Here is a 14,934-nt window from a genome sequence, read left to right as displayed (position 1 = left end):
GAGGAGGCCTTACAAGTAGCTGAGAAAAGAAGAGAAGCTAAAGGCAAAGATATATACCCATTTGAAGGCAGAGTTCCAAAGAACAGCAAGGAGAGATAAGAAAGCCTTCCTTAGTAATCAATGCAAAGAAATAGAGGAAAACAATAGACTGGGAAGGACTAGAGATCTCTTCAAGAAAATTAAGATACCAAGGGAACATTTCATGCAAAGATGAGCACAATAAAGGACAGAAATGGTATAGACCTAACAGAAGCTGAAGATATTAAGAAGAGGTGGCGAGAATACACAGAAGAACTATTCCAAAAATATCTTCATGACCCAGATAATCACGATGGTGTGATCACTCACCTAGAGCCAGACATCCTGGAATGTGAAGTCAAGTGGGCCTTAGGAAGCATCAGTATGAACAAAGGTAGTGGAGGTGATGGAATTCCAGTTGAGCTATTTCACATCCTAAAAGATGATGCTGTGAAAGTGCTGCACTCAGTATGCCAGCAAATGTGGAAGACCTACTATCTAGAGTTTAATGTAATTCTTTTTGTCTTTATACTGAAGGTATGTCTGTAGTCAAGTCAGTGTTCAGAATTTATTTGTTTGTATTCTTTGCCTTGCTCTGCCTTCATTGGCTGTTGCCTGGTTTATTTCATCATTCTCCTATATATGACATTTGGTCTGTTTCTGATATTTTGCTGTTCTAAACTAGGACTTCTTGCTAACCTCTTGGTTCAATTCTGTCTCTGTGTTTGTTGTGTGTCTTGTTCCTGATAGCACACTCAAGCGGATCTGCAGCAATTGAGGGCAGACTTGGATGCTGTTTCCATGAAATGCAACAGCTTTCTCCATCAGTCCCCATCTGGTTCCAGTGTCCCAACTCTGCGCTCAGAACTCAATCTGCTGGTGGAGAAAATGGACCATGTGTATGGTCTCTCCACTGTCTATTTAAACAAGTGAGTGAGTGAGAATTTGGGTCAAGAGGGCAATGTTTTCCATTTGGATGGGGAAAATAAAAGTACCTGGCATGTTTCATGAACAATGCAGGGGGATTACAGGTTTTGAAGAGCTTGTGCTCATAAAAAGAGATCTTGGCTTTAATTCCAAATAACATGGAGTGGGTTCATTTGGGCTGCAATGAACAAATGCTGGGAACACAGAAGGGGAAAAGAGAAGTTGATTTGCAGTTTTATGACTATTTTGAATCTCATTTCTGTTTGATTAGATACTTCTTTTTAAAACAGAAAAAGGGACACTAAAGAAAGAGAAATTGAAATTTTTATCTAAACCGTGTATTAGGCTTTGAGGGTTTTTCCTCTACCCACACATCCCCACCTGTGACCTTGAGGAGATCTTGGAGTCTTCATGGTTTTGAGTGGGTTTCTGTCCCCAGTCCTCTTTTCTTGTGAGACCCCCACCATATGCACACACACGTGTGTGTGTGTCCCAGTGTCCTCCAAACTATATTTTAATTGGCTTGAATTGGCAGTACATACACTATGCTTATCTTTGTGAAACCCTGTCGTCATTTAGTAGCGATGACGTTGATTTTGACAGCTACGGTCGGTGACTCTCCTGGTAGCGCTCCAGGTCCGAAGCCCAGCTCTTAAAATGCATGTACTAATGGAGGTGATTTTATCCTCACAGGCTGAAGACAATCGATGTTATAGTGCGTAGCATCCAGGATGCTGAACTCTTGGTCAAAGGTTATGAAATCAAGCTGAGTCAAGAAGAAGCAGTACCACCAGATCTTTCAGCTCTGGAGTCCCATCGGTCTACATTACGGGTTGGTTTCTCCTAGTTCCTAGTTTGACTTAACATACTCATTGCTTGGGGTTAGCAGAGAAATGCAGTTTTGGATGGCATGCCACTGATTAAAGTTTGCATTCAAATTAGGCAATATATTATATTTAATGTCTTTTTACGTAGGTCCAAAGAAGAGAGGATCGAGACATATATCTAACTGCAAAAGGGAGATAAAGGACCATGCTTCTCTATTTATTTTTTCCCTTTTCTCCTCAGTAGAGTCATAGTGTAATTGGATACAATCAATGGTTATGCTGTAAGTTTGTAAATCACTTAGCTCTTACTTCCTTTGATGCTCACAAGCAACTCTGTGAGGTGGCTAGAGGAGAGAATTTTCAGATTGGCTAAGTGGCTTGTCATGGTTTCATAGCTTATAAGTGGTGGAATCAGGTTTCAAACACTCAGGTTTCAAACAGGTTTCTTGCACTTTTCTCTACTGGTTGCCTAGTGTGCCTGAGGACTATGGAGGCATTTCTGGCACAAACACTGTAGAGTCTGGGTTTGAATCACCGATGTAACATGGAGCCAGCTGTAGACAATAACTTGTTTTGTTCCTTAGTCTGAGTCCTTTTTATCATGGAATATATTTAACCTGTTGCTCTGCTTGTGTTTTTATAGCACTGGCTTAGTGATGTGAAGGACAAGAATTCAGTGTTTTCAGTCCTGGATGAGGAAATTGGCAAAGCCAAGGTAGTGGCAGAGCAGCTGAGCCGTCTGACCCCAGAGCGAAACCTGGATTTGGAGCGCTGTCAGGAAAAAGGTTCCCAGCTACAAGACCGTTGGCACCGGGTCATTGCCCAGCTCGAGACCCGGTGAGTGATAGCCCCACCCTTTTGTTCTAGGGTTCAGAAACTAGGTTTTAAATGAAAATAGAGTTATTTCTGTGTATGCTTATTTAAAGGCAGAGATTGGTCAGAATGTTGTCCAGAATGTATCCTGTCACTTGATTTCACACTGTCACTTAATTCCTGCCCCATCCTGACTGACTCCTGCCTTTAAGTAAGCATGCACTCACTGACCAGGGGACACCTGCGTCCCCTGCAGTGGTAGCACAGAGCCTTAACCACTGGACCACCGGAGACTTCTCTAGCTTTGATACTTAATATGAGTCATTATTCATTGTGGGGCTTTGCAGAATTTCTTGCTTCCTTTTCATTCGCTAATTTAGTGTTTTTATCTGTTACTTGAGGTTCTGTTTTTGATGCCCGATTTAAATAGGGAAGACAGAAAATCGCCTCAGGCCAGTCTACTTAGGAAAATATATAGGGAGAGGGGTGATAGAGACTCATGTAAGTTTGGATTAATTTTCTATAATTGAATTATTATCCCGAGGCTAGTTAGACTAATAAAAGTGGTATAAGAAGCTGTTACTGGAATTAACAGTAACTACTATTTTTCACCCACTCTACCCCTACTTTTCTCTCCAAGAAACCACAGTGAGTCATAAATCATGGCTGTACACTCTGACAGGTCCTCTATCATCAGGAGGCCAAAGTGTACAGGCAGTACTACCTTATTGGCAACCCCAGTAATCCTTGGCAACATAGGTGAAAAAATTGACAAGGATTATCACAGGATGCCAGGCTTCAAAGCAGTTTCTAGGTCAGCAGCGCACGCCTGGTTTCTACTTACTTCTCACCCACAGAATACTGGGTACATGCATAGCTCCCACCCAGTGTTGCATTGCTGTTCCCTCGAAATAAAGATGTATTCCTCTGTGGTCAAGCTCAGCTGGAGGCATGGCTGGGCTAAACAGGGAATTGCCTTGTTTACTTAGTTGTATTTATACCAAGATATCTGATAGTAGTTTCCCTTTGCTTCTGCAGCCAATCTGAGCTAGAAAGTATCCAGGAAGTCCTGGGAGATTACCGAGCCTGCCATGGAACTCTCATCAAATGGATTGAGGAAACCACTGCCCAGCAGGAAATGATGAAGCCAGGCCAGGCTGAGGACAGCAGAGTACTCTCCGAGCAGCTCAGCCAGCAGACGGTGGGTGTGGCCATGGCCCAGTGGAAGTCGCAGGGGGAAGCAACTAGCAGTTAACTTCCCCCCAAATATCAAGACCTTCTGAGCCTCTTCTGAAAAGGGTTCAAGCAGAATGGTCACTGTCCTGAGTTCCCATGAGTATATATTGAAAGCACTGGTCAATATTGCATTTTGTTTTGCTAGGGTTAGAATATAGGAAATGAAAACCCAGGGAAGCTATGAGTTGAAGAAAATTATTTCATTCAAAGCTGTTTTTATATGTTGGTATTTTGAGGGATTTTTTTTTTTTTGGCTCCCTTACTTGAGCCAATTACTTAATCTCTTAGTGTTCTGCTTTCCTCAGCAGTAAAATGCATATAGTCCATCGTTTGTTCAACTGCCCTCATAAGGTTTTTGTAGTTAGGATTAAATGAAATGATACATGTAAATTACTTAGAACAGCGATTTTCAAAGTGTTGACAGCCAGAGTAGCAGCTTCAGCATCACTTGGGAACATGTTAGAAATGAGAGTTCTCATTTGATGATGAAAGCAACTCGAACCCAAATCTATCAAGTCAGAAACTCTGGAGATGGGACCCAGCAATCTATGTTTTATCCAGTGTTCTAGGTGATTCTGACACAGCTAAGGTTTGAAAACCACTGCCTTAGAACGTAATAAATGCTTACCTGTTTCAGTGATGATAATGACAATGATAAAAGGTTGTGATGTTTTGGTTCCTAGGAGCTGTTTGCAGAAATTGAGAGAAATCAGACGAAACTGGACCAGTGTCAAAAATTTTCCCAGCAATACTCCACCATTGTAAAGGTAATGCTGCCGGTCCTAAAAGTAACGTAAATAGTCTCCAGCTTGATCTGCGTGTCACTGGAGGTTTTATTTTTGGACAAGCAAGCAGATTTCCTGCTCTATCTTTAAGTTAATGCAGGTGTGTGTTTGTCATGGCACATATTTGGGGATGCTCAGAGAGGTACCAGACAAGAGATGAGTTTCGAGGAGTCTCCATTTGACTCCTGAATGGGTGAATGACAGGCCTCTTAAACTTGCCATGTGAAAAACAGAATGCTTGGGTTTTCTTCTCAACACACTTCTCACTGTCTTGCATATTTCAGGAAATAGTGTCGTCATTTGCCTTACTGCTGAGGCAAAAAAAGCCCAAAGAGTCATTCTTCGTTCTTCTCTTCACCTTGAACTTTATGTTTAATAGCAGTCTGGGACCTAGGTGGGTCCATCTTGCCATGTTCCCGGGTCTGACTGCGCGTCACCGCCCCTCCTTCCCCACCTTCCCAGGTTCGAATCTAAGTGAAGAACCTTCTGGAGCTGCTCCAGCGCTCTGAGCTGCTCTCTCACTTCTGCTCCTGCGCACTCAGGCTCTTTTCCTACACAGTAGCCAGACTCACTTTGTAAGAACATACTGCATGTCATGGAACCTCGGACACTGTTGGTTATGAGCCGTGTTACTTTATGCACTGCCCGAAAAGGGGAAACTCCACCAATTATGCAGATGCCAAGTGAGACATTTTCCAATTTTAGCGATACTAAAATGCGAGGGAAATGTGTACCTTGCCATAGCTGAAACGTGATAGATTGGATCCTGTCACTCTCCTGCTCGGTACTGTCTCATGACTTCTTGTCATACTCATACTGAAATTCCAAATTCTTTTATAGTTTATCAGGCTATGCAAGATCTGGCTCCCTACTCCCTATTTCTCTGATAAGGTCTTTAAAGAAAACTGACCTGAGATTCTTCTATATTGATTTCTTGATTATCATATGCCTTCCCACTAGAATGGAAGTTCCAGGGGAGTGAAGTTTTTCTGACTTGTTCCCCACTATGTGTGTAGCACTCAGAACAATGGCAAGCACGTAGTAGGTGCTCAGCAAATAGCTTTTTAATGCATACATTTCTTTAGTTAATAACAGACTTGGTATCACAAAGAATTGAGTTCAAATCCTAGCTTTGCCATTTTCCAGGCTTAAGACTTTGAGCAAACATTTACCCCTTAGAGTTTCTATTGCTATGTCTGCAAAATTGTGAATAGTAGCTACCTCACTGAGTGATTGCAAAGATTAAATGGGATAATTTATACATAGGACAATGCCTCAAAATTAAAATACGTTCAGTAAATGGTAGCACATGCTTTTATTTTTATTAGCATTTGGTTGTTAGTACTACTGTGCTAAGTTGCTTCAATCGTGTCCGACTCTTTGTGACCCCATGGACTGTAGCCCAACAGGCTCCTCTGTCCGTGGGATTCTCCAGGCAAGAATACTGGAGTGGGTTGCCATGCACTTCTCCAGGGGATCTTCCTGACCCAGGGATCGAACCTGTGTCTCCTTTAGCTTCTGCATTGCAGGCAGATTGTTTACCACTGAGCCACTGGTGAAGCTTTTTTTTTTTTTCTTCAATAGACTGCTTAAGCACTCATTCAGTATTTTCCTCCTGCCTAGAATTTTCAAAGTTGACAACAGAAAGCAAGACATTCCAGGCAAAAGGAACTTCATAATTAAAGGCACAGAGGAATAAAATACAATGATTATATGAGGAAATAGTAAATTCTAGCTATCCTGGTATAGCTAGAAATTATATCATACATGAGAAACAGCGATTATAAAAACTGAGAGAGGAGATTGGGATCAACCCATGAAAGGCCTTGTTCAGTTCCTTTGTGTTTACCATCTATTCTTGCTCCTCAAAATGTGGTCTTTGAACCAGGAGCATTGGCATCACTTGAACTAATCAGAAATGCATAAGCTGCATTTTAACAAGATCCCCAGGTGAATGTTGGTATTTGAGGAGATCTCTAAGTCATTGAAAACTTTCAAACAGGGAAATGAAATGGTTATCTTTTTGACTTTGGAAAAGTTATTCCAGTAGCATGACAGAAAATAAATTGGAGGTGTGAGTCTAAGAAGGAGAATAGGAGGCTGTTGCTGCATCATGTGAGCCATGAAGAGGGCCTGGACCAGGGCAGCACTCCAGAATTGCAGAGGAAGTAATACAATAGCATGGCAGCACGAGAAGAGCATTAGTTTAGGGATGGATGGAAGACTGATTCCAGTCCTGACTGTGTTGCTCACCCGCTGAGTTAATTAGGGAGACTCACTTCCTGTCTCTGGGCCTCAGTCACCCTGTATGTGAGATGAAGGATGCGGTCAGCACTCAACAAATTGCCAACTCAGGAGTCTGCAGACCAGACCCACAGGCTAACTCCAGCTTGCCTGCCCACGAGAAAAGGCCATTAAAAAATAATAATAATACCTCACAACACATGAAAATTATATTAACTTCAGCTTGCAGTGTCTCTAAGTCATGTTGTATCATTCCCAGCCGCACTCTTTCCTTCAGTTACTGTCTAGGCTGCTTTCACTTGCAGCGGCAGAAGTGAGTAGATGGTATGGCCTTTTCAGAAAGTTTGCTAACCTCTGTTCTAAAGGATCATCAGCATGGAAATGCTGCGATGCTACTGCATGATGTGTGTGAGCCCTAAGCCCGGCGTAAATGCAGTTCCGTGTCTTCCTCCCCAGGACTATGAATTACAGCTGATGACATACAAGGCCTTTGTGGAATCGCAGCAGAAATCCCCGGGCAAGCGCCGTCGCATGCTGTCCTCTTCAGATGCCATCACGCAAGAGGTGAAAGGAGGGGGTGGGCAAGGGTGTGTTCACTGTCCTCAAGGAAGGATTCGCTCGTCGGGGCCTTATGATTTGACTGCTGTTGAGTGTGTGACTTCATGAAAACTTCCTCTTTTTGTCAACTATTTAAATTGACTTGTTTGGCAGATAACTTATCTAAATTGTTTTTTTTTTTTTTTTTTTTTGAATCATAGTTCATGGACTTAAGGACTCGCTACACAGCATTGGTGACCTTAACAACTCAGCATGTGAAATACATCAGTGATGCGCTCCGGCGGCTGGAGGAGGAGGAGGTGAGGACAGCTGGTTCTAGATCATCTTGAGTGTAGAATAAAAAATCCTGTACCTCATCTGTCAGGATTTAAAGTGCACACACCGATGCCGTCCATTGTGTACAGTACTTGCATTCCACGAAGTTGCTGGCTGCGCTGCACCAGCCAAACAGAGAATTCTGGTGCCCATGGGAACACAGGGTTAGGTTCCTGCCAACTTGTGGTCAGTGGGTAACACACAGCCTGATTTTATGTGTGTTTTTGTTTAAAAGCACTTTACCTAATGCCTGTGTGCTAAGTCGCTTCAGTTGTGTCTGACTCTGCGACCCTGTGGACTGTGGCCCACCAGGCTCCTCTGTCCATGGGGTTCTCCAGGCAGGAATACTGGAGTGGGTTGTCATGCTCTTCTCCAGGACTTTACTTAATATATCTTGCTGATTCACTAACACTGAACTCATATCTAAGAGAAGCATAACTCACAGCTGAACAAATCTTATTAAAGCACATTTTCTCTCCAAGGCACATGACAACCTTCTGGTGAATAATGAGGACTGACTGTCTTGTGTCCAATGCTCCCACTTCCAGGTTTTGTTATTATAGAAACATAAGCATTAAGAAAGAGCTGTGAAGAGAGATCCTTAATAAAGCATAATTTGTTCAAGGGAAATATTGGAGATATCCAAATTCCATATGATAGAATGCAATGAAACTGTTAATGAAATGGATTTAAATGAACTGACATAGAAATATACTTATAATACACTATTTGAAGAAAAAAAACAAGTTTGAATTCTATGGATAATTAGGATTTCAGGAAAAACAAGAGTGTGTACCACAGAGGTACAAAATGAGCGTAAAAACAAGTTTAGAAATATTCTGTACCAAATTCCTGGGGAAATGAGGTTAAAGGGACATGTATTATGCATTTCAGATTGTTTGAATTTGTTGTAATGAGTATGCAATCTTTCTGTAATTATAAAAATCTGTGTTTTTGCAAAATAAGTTTACACATATTCAACAACTCTTAAAAAAGAATTGCTCTTGGAAACATTAACCTGTGCCAACTTTTGCCTACATAAATTGGCCAAAGTTTTTCTTTATGTCAGTACATACCTCATTTAATCTCTGTAGATGTCCATCTCTTCACTTGAAAATCAAAGAATTAAAAAAAAAAGAAAATCAAAGAATTATAAAAATAAGATCCTATATGTGAAGGGCTTCTTAAAATTAGTAAATAACTACTGACTGCACATCCCATAGGAAAACAGCGTGCTTTTCTAAGAAGAGTGCCGACCGAGGCATAATGAACTTAGCCATTGGTGTCACACAGGCACCAGTGAGCAACGCTGGGGGTGGGGTAAATCATGTTTAACTTGGGGTTATTGGAGCTACTGATGTAGATAACTTTCATGTCTTTATTTTAGGAACTCTGAATCAGGCCTGTCTAGTAAGACATTGACCAAGATACTGATTTTCTATTTCCTCTTCTAGAAAGTGGTAGAGGAGGAAAAACAGGAGCATGTGGAGAAGGTTAAAGAACTTTTGGGCTGGGTATCTACCCTGGCAAAGAATACACAAAGCAAAGCTACCTCACCCCAGACCAAAGAACCAACAGACATTGAAAAGGCTATTTTAGAACAACAGGTGAGTGGAAGGTCCCTCTATCACTTCCTTGGTAGCATAGTATGAGATTACTCATTAGATGGGATAATATAAGGTACATATGGGCCACTCAAGAATGATTATTATCTCAGTAAATGTTAGCTTCCAGGACTTAAAGAAACTGAAGAAGTCATCTTATTTGTGTTTCTGCTTTCTAAACCACTCTAGATAGTGGTAATGAAAATCTTACCTAAGCTAGGTTTTCTCCCTAGGATTTTATTTTAAATGACTTGATTCTTCAGTTTCTTGGGCTCTGAAGTTTTCTCTTTTCTTCTACTACATAGGTTCTGGCAGAGGAGCTGACAACCAAGAGGGAGCAAGTCTCTGAGGCCGTTAAAACTTCACAGATCTTCTTGGCCAAGCACGGTCACAAGTGAGTCATAAATGAGATATTGTGGCACATCTAGAGGACTGGATCTTAATGACTAAAATTCAAGGTCGTGATGAGAACTCAGGCTGGAGAATTCAAGGTGGCAGGAGTCCGATTATGAAGAACTTTGTAGTTCACGCTGAATTTACATTTTATGTGTCAGCTATGAGGAGAGCTTTTGAACCTGATCAGGCTGTTCATAAAGGTTTCTAGAACAGTTTCATAGAGAATGTATAGACATGAGGCACAAGTAGAGTCCTCAGCAACCAGTTAAGAGGCTATTCTGACAATACAGGCAAGAAATGATGAGGTGGAGAAGAGACAAAGATTCAAAAGATATTAAGGATGATGAACTTACAGGGCTTTGTGACAAATGAAAATGATCAGATGTAACTCCCAGGTTTCTGGCTTGGGCCACTGGACATTTGGTGATGCTGCTAAACAAGATAGGGAATACAGGAGAGGGTGTGGCTTGAGGGGTAAGAAGGCCACTTTAGTTTCAGATATTATGAATCTGAAGAGCCCACAGGACATCAGAGGATAAACCTCTAATATGTATTTAGAAGTCCCTGATACATTACTTATGCCTCAAGTGGTTCCACTAAAGTTGTCCAGTGGCAGCTATATGTGTAAATTTAGAATTTATGAGAGAAATTTGAAGTGATAGAGATTAGCATAGTAAAAACCATGACTGGATTATTTTACAAGGGTTCAAGGGCTTCTCAGCCTATAAAGGAGCCTTAGAGGAGTAAGAGGAAATTATGAGTGAAACCTCAGAGCCCAAGGGAGAACAGAATTCTAAAAAGAAGGAAATGGTCAAAAGTCAAGTAAAGGTAAGACATGGCTATTAACTTTGGCATGTTGGAAGTTTTTGGTGACTCTGGTGAAAAGTTGGGGAATGATGTCAGATTTAAAGGAATGGGGAGCTCGTGAGGCAAGAAAGATAGTGGTAGTGAAATTAGACTACTCTTCCGAGGAGCTTGTTGTGGGAAAGGAGAGAAATAATAGAGCAAATACTCAGAGTAGAATTTATGATCAAGAGAGAGTTTTGGTTTTTTTTCTTAAAAGATCGAAGGGACTTAACTGTGTTTATGAACTATTGACTCTCAAGGACTAAAAGGGAGAGAAAAATTGATATCATGGGAGAGGGGTTGCAGAGGATGTAGAAGAGGATAAAATTCATCTGTGGGTAGAAAGTACAGACTTAAGTAGGAGTTGAGGCAGCTTTTCCTCTGAGGTCTGGGGAAAAGGAGATTAGGGAAGGTATGCTGCTGATGCTGCTGCTAAGTCGCTTCAGGTGTGTCCGACTCTGTGCGACCCCAGAGATGGCAGCCCACCAGGCTCCACTATCCCTGGGATTCTCCAGGCAAGAACCCTGGAGTGGGTTGCCATTTCCTTCTCCAATGCATGAAAGTGAAAAGTGGAAGTGAAGTCGCTCAGTCGTGTCTGACTCTTAGCGACCCCATGGACTGCAGCCTACCAGGCTCCTCCGTCCATGGGATTTTCCAGGCAAGAGTACTGGAGTGGGGTGCCATCGCCTTCTACAGGGAAGGTATAGATATGGGTAAATATGCCAGAAGTAAAGTCAGAAATTAAGAGAATTAGTGCCCAGTGGTCTGTATTTTCTCTTTGAAATATGTAAAGAGGTTGTTTGCTGAAAGTTAGAGTGTGCGCCAAGAAGATTGTCAGGAAGCACTGAAGTCTGGTAGTGGTTGGACCAGGAGGACTTCTACATGATTTTGGAATCCCCCCACTAGATAGACTTGGTCTGCATGTGGGATCAGAGAAGTCAAAGGGTTTGATTGACCTGGGGTTGGAGTCTTGTTAGTGAGGAAAGAGTGTAACAATAACAGTGAGGGATTGATCGAGAAGGTGGACTGTGTGATGAGAAGAAAAGATAATAGATGTAGTAAGAGAAATGGAGAGGTCAAGGAAGGTTTGGTAAATCAACAGGTCGTTTTAAGATGAATCATAAGATTCAGTCTCAGGAACACAATGTTTTGAAAGAATGAGAAAAGGAACTTGCAGAACTCACCAGATTCAAGAAAAGGGTCTGAAGAAAATCTGGTAAAATACTAAACTTTGGGGAAATTTGGATAGTTAGGTAATGAGTAAATGAGTTTGTTGTATCCTTCTCTTTTGTCTCTTTAAGATATTTCATTTTTAAAAGAGAAGAGATACAAGAGTAAAGGAAGAAAGCTAGCCAGGTAGGATTATAATCAGAAGTTATAATCAGATAGTAGATTCTTTGTTTAAAATGTCAGAAGTGGCATAATTTTAGAGGATGGCAGCATCTAAGTATGGATGAAGCTGATGTGGCCCGGAGGCCATTTGGATTGGGAAGTTCGCTGGACTACAGGTATAGAGTGTTAGATAATTGGTGACATGAGCATTAACATCAGCAAGAGTCATCTGAGAAGACAGAAAAACTATGAGCTAGATGCCAAAGTGTTCGGTGAGTATGGGAGACTGACCAGATGGCCCATCACAAACAGTGACAAAGAAGAATACTCTCCAAGGTGGAGATGTCGTTTTGAAACAATAGAGGGGAATTGGGGGAAAGGTCTTTCTCTAAAAGAGCTTTAATGCTTCATCTTCTAGGCTGTCAGAAAAAGAGAAAGAACAGATATCTGAGCAATTGAATGCCCTCAGTAAGACTTACCATGATCTTTGTGAAGGTTCAGCAAACCAGCTTCAGCAACTCCAGAGCCAGCTGGCCCAACAGACAGAACAAAAGGTACTTTGAGTTTTTCTCTCCAGGTTTGGAAAGGTACCTTGGGAACAGTATGACTGCAGCTTTGCTGATTGAGAGTCATGATCACTAGCTTTCCATGACCGGTGTGACTTAATTTTTAACCTCACCATAGCAGCCATTTGTCTCGTGTTTCTTTATTGGGGTTCCACGATGTGTTGGTCAGTCAGCATCACTAGAAGGTGCATATGGCTAATCCTTTAGACCTGCTTCACCATTGTGTCATCTTGCATTTTGTGGCAGACCACAGTCAAGGAGAACCTGAATTTTGTGTCATATCTGATCAGAAGGCAAAATGGTTACTCTGTGGCATTGTCACCAAAAGACAGCAGGGAGTTCTGAATATTGGGAAGTAAAGTCTGTGGACCTTTTCCCCACGCTCCCCCCATACTTTTTTTTCCTGTCTACTAAATAAATGAGAAATGTCAATTTCCAAAACAAACTGGTGGATTAGCTGCACTGACTGAGACGCTGGTTCCCCTTATCCATAGTCACCCCATCATGTGACATCTTTACCAGTTACCACCATGTTCATTGCCTGGACCACATGGAAGTTGTTACATTCCTGCTGGTTGTCCTGAGTTCTTCCTGGATACTTGTGTGTATATGTAAACTTACCATATTATATACATGTGTCTCTGGGACATATATGTGTGTTTGCCTGCTTATTTCCTATGTTGTGAAGCAATGGCCAAATTCTGTGAGGCAATTTAAGCTCCTGTGGCAATCAGATTTGGTCTAGATAATGCTCAAAATGATATTTAGACAAAATATGCTTTGACTTTGATCCTTAAATTTGTATAGCAGGAGCTGGAGTTATACAGGCCACAGTGTAGAACCGGCTGTGATTTATTTGAGAGCAGATTTCCAAAACAAACGTGCTGGTTCAGCACTCTGTTTGTGAGGTAACCCACTTGTAATGGCTTATTGCTTCACCATATACGGGAGTACATGAAGAGTTTTAACAAAATTGCTTGCTGAGAACATCCAGTTCTCATTTTGAAAGGTTAAAAAAGGGGAGAAAGAAAGAAAGAGAGTCAAGCTGCTGAGCACCACTACATTGAGCATGATGTGTCCCCTGTTACCGTTCGTGTGTTTCATGTGAAGTATTGTTCTGATTAACTGACATCCTTGCTTAGAAGTTTAACTAACCCTTTGGAGTTTAAGCACAAATGCACAAAGGGAAAAGAGGACGACCTGTTTGGGGTTCTTTTTTGCAAAAAACAAACAGTCGCATGCTGGACGCTAACACCAAGCTTACACTGTGTGTGCGATACGGCTGAGCTGCTCCGTAAGGCTCTATCTCTTATCTGCCCAAGGCACACCCTGCAACTCTGGTAAGTAGAGCCGTTTATGTTTTCTTTCCTCTTCTCCCTCTATTGTCTTCTGCTTGTGTAGGTCAGAATGCTCGTGTTTGGTGGGGCCGAAATGAATTTCTCTGGATCATATCCCAGCTCAGTGATTCTTGCCTGTCCTCTAATTATGAGGGTGTTAGAAGGAACAGTCTTTTCTCTTTGGCTAGACTCTAATACAAGCATGTCTGAGAGTCCATGAACTCACAGAAGAAATTAGATATCTTTCAAAGAATCACTTTCTTTGTCATATTGTCTGCTTCTGAACAGCCTTTAAATGAATTTTGTAAATGGAATTTTTCATATATTTCAGAGTCGCATACCACAAGGGGGATTTTCCCTTCAGTCCCTACAGACAAGATAGCCAGTAGATTCACATAACATACGTTTGCCTTATGCAAGTTAAACTCTACATCCTGGGTCAAAAAACAAAGGGAGGATGAAGAGTAACACATAATATTTTAAACAGTGTGAAGAATTCTCAGTTATTGCATTATTTGAACAAACATAGTACGATGAAGATGCAGTCCAGACCTGGGTCCTCATTTGCTATCTATTCTCCATCTCTGATGCTGCTGCTGCTAAGTCACTTCAGTCGTGTCCAACTCTGTTCGACCCCATAGACGGCAGCCCACCAGGCTCCCCCATCCCTAGGATTCTCCAGGCAAGAACACTGGAGTGGGTTGCCATTTCCTTCTCCAGTGCATGAAAGTGAAAAGTGAAAGTGAAGTAGCTCAGTCGTGTCCGACCCTTAGCGACCCCATGGACTGCAGCCTACCAGGCTTCTCTGTCCATGGGATTCTCCAGGCAAGAGTACTGGAGTGGGGTGCCATTGCCTTCTCCGCCATCTCTGATAGTATGCAGCTAATCCAGGTTGAAATTCTCAGGGCATATTCTTAAAATCTGGGCAAAGTAGGTTAATGATTTTAAGGATTTCCTTACTGTTTATTAGTTTATTCATCAAATGTTTCTTGAACTGCTGATATTAGTCCTAGACATCCAATGGGCAAAGCACCTGCTTTTATGGAGCTTGCTTCTCACCGAGACAGAAATGAAGTACATTATATGGGAGGCAAGGAGGTGACTGACAGTTGCTTCAGTAAAATCTTCCA

At 41.7% G+C, this 14,934-nt stretch overlaps 1 protein-coding gene across 17 annotated transcripts in view; it reads left to right on the top strand.

Annotated features, from left to right (window-relative positions):
• The window catches only part of MACF1 (microtubule actin crosslinking factor 1), a 340,927-nt gene that overhangs the window by 199,312 nt on the left and 126,681 nt on the right, over positions 1-14,934 (top strand). For all 17 annotated transcript variants that reach the window (NM_001143860.3, XM_059882785.1, XM_059882784.1 and 14 more), the window contains 10 exons: positions 769-947; positions 1,639-1,777; positions 2,416-2,609; positions 3,624-3,786; positions 4,505-4,588; positions 7,307-7,414; positions 7,609-7,707; positions 9,178-9,330; positions 9,633-9,721; positions 12,320-12,455. In NM_001143860.3, coding sequence (NP_001137332.3) covers positions 769-947; positions 1,639-1,777; positions 2,416-2,609; positions 3,624-3,786; positions 4,505-4,588; positions 7,307-7,414; positions 7,609-7,707; positions 9,178-9,330; positions 9,633-9,721; positions 12,320-12,455 — 1,344 coding nt within the window. The remainder of the gene's footprint in view (positions 1-768; positions 948-1,638; positions 1,778-2,415; positions 2,610-3,623; positions 3,787-4,504; positions 4,589-7,306; positions 7,415-7,608; positions 7,708-9,177; positions 9,331-9,632; positions 9,722-12,319; positions 12,456-14,934) is intronic.

The sequence above is a fragment of the Bos taurus genome, chromosome 3, assembly GCF_002263795.3.
Source record: "Bos taurus isolate L1 Dominette 01449 registration number 42190680 breed Hereford chromosome 3, ARS-UCD2.0, whole genome shotgun sequence".
NCBI classification, from domain to species: domain Eukaryota; kingdom Metazoa; phylum Chordata; class Mammalia; order Artiodactyla; family Bovidae; genus Bos; species Bos taurus.
This window is presented reverse-complemented; position numbering and strand designations above follow the sequence as displayed.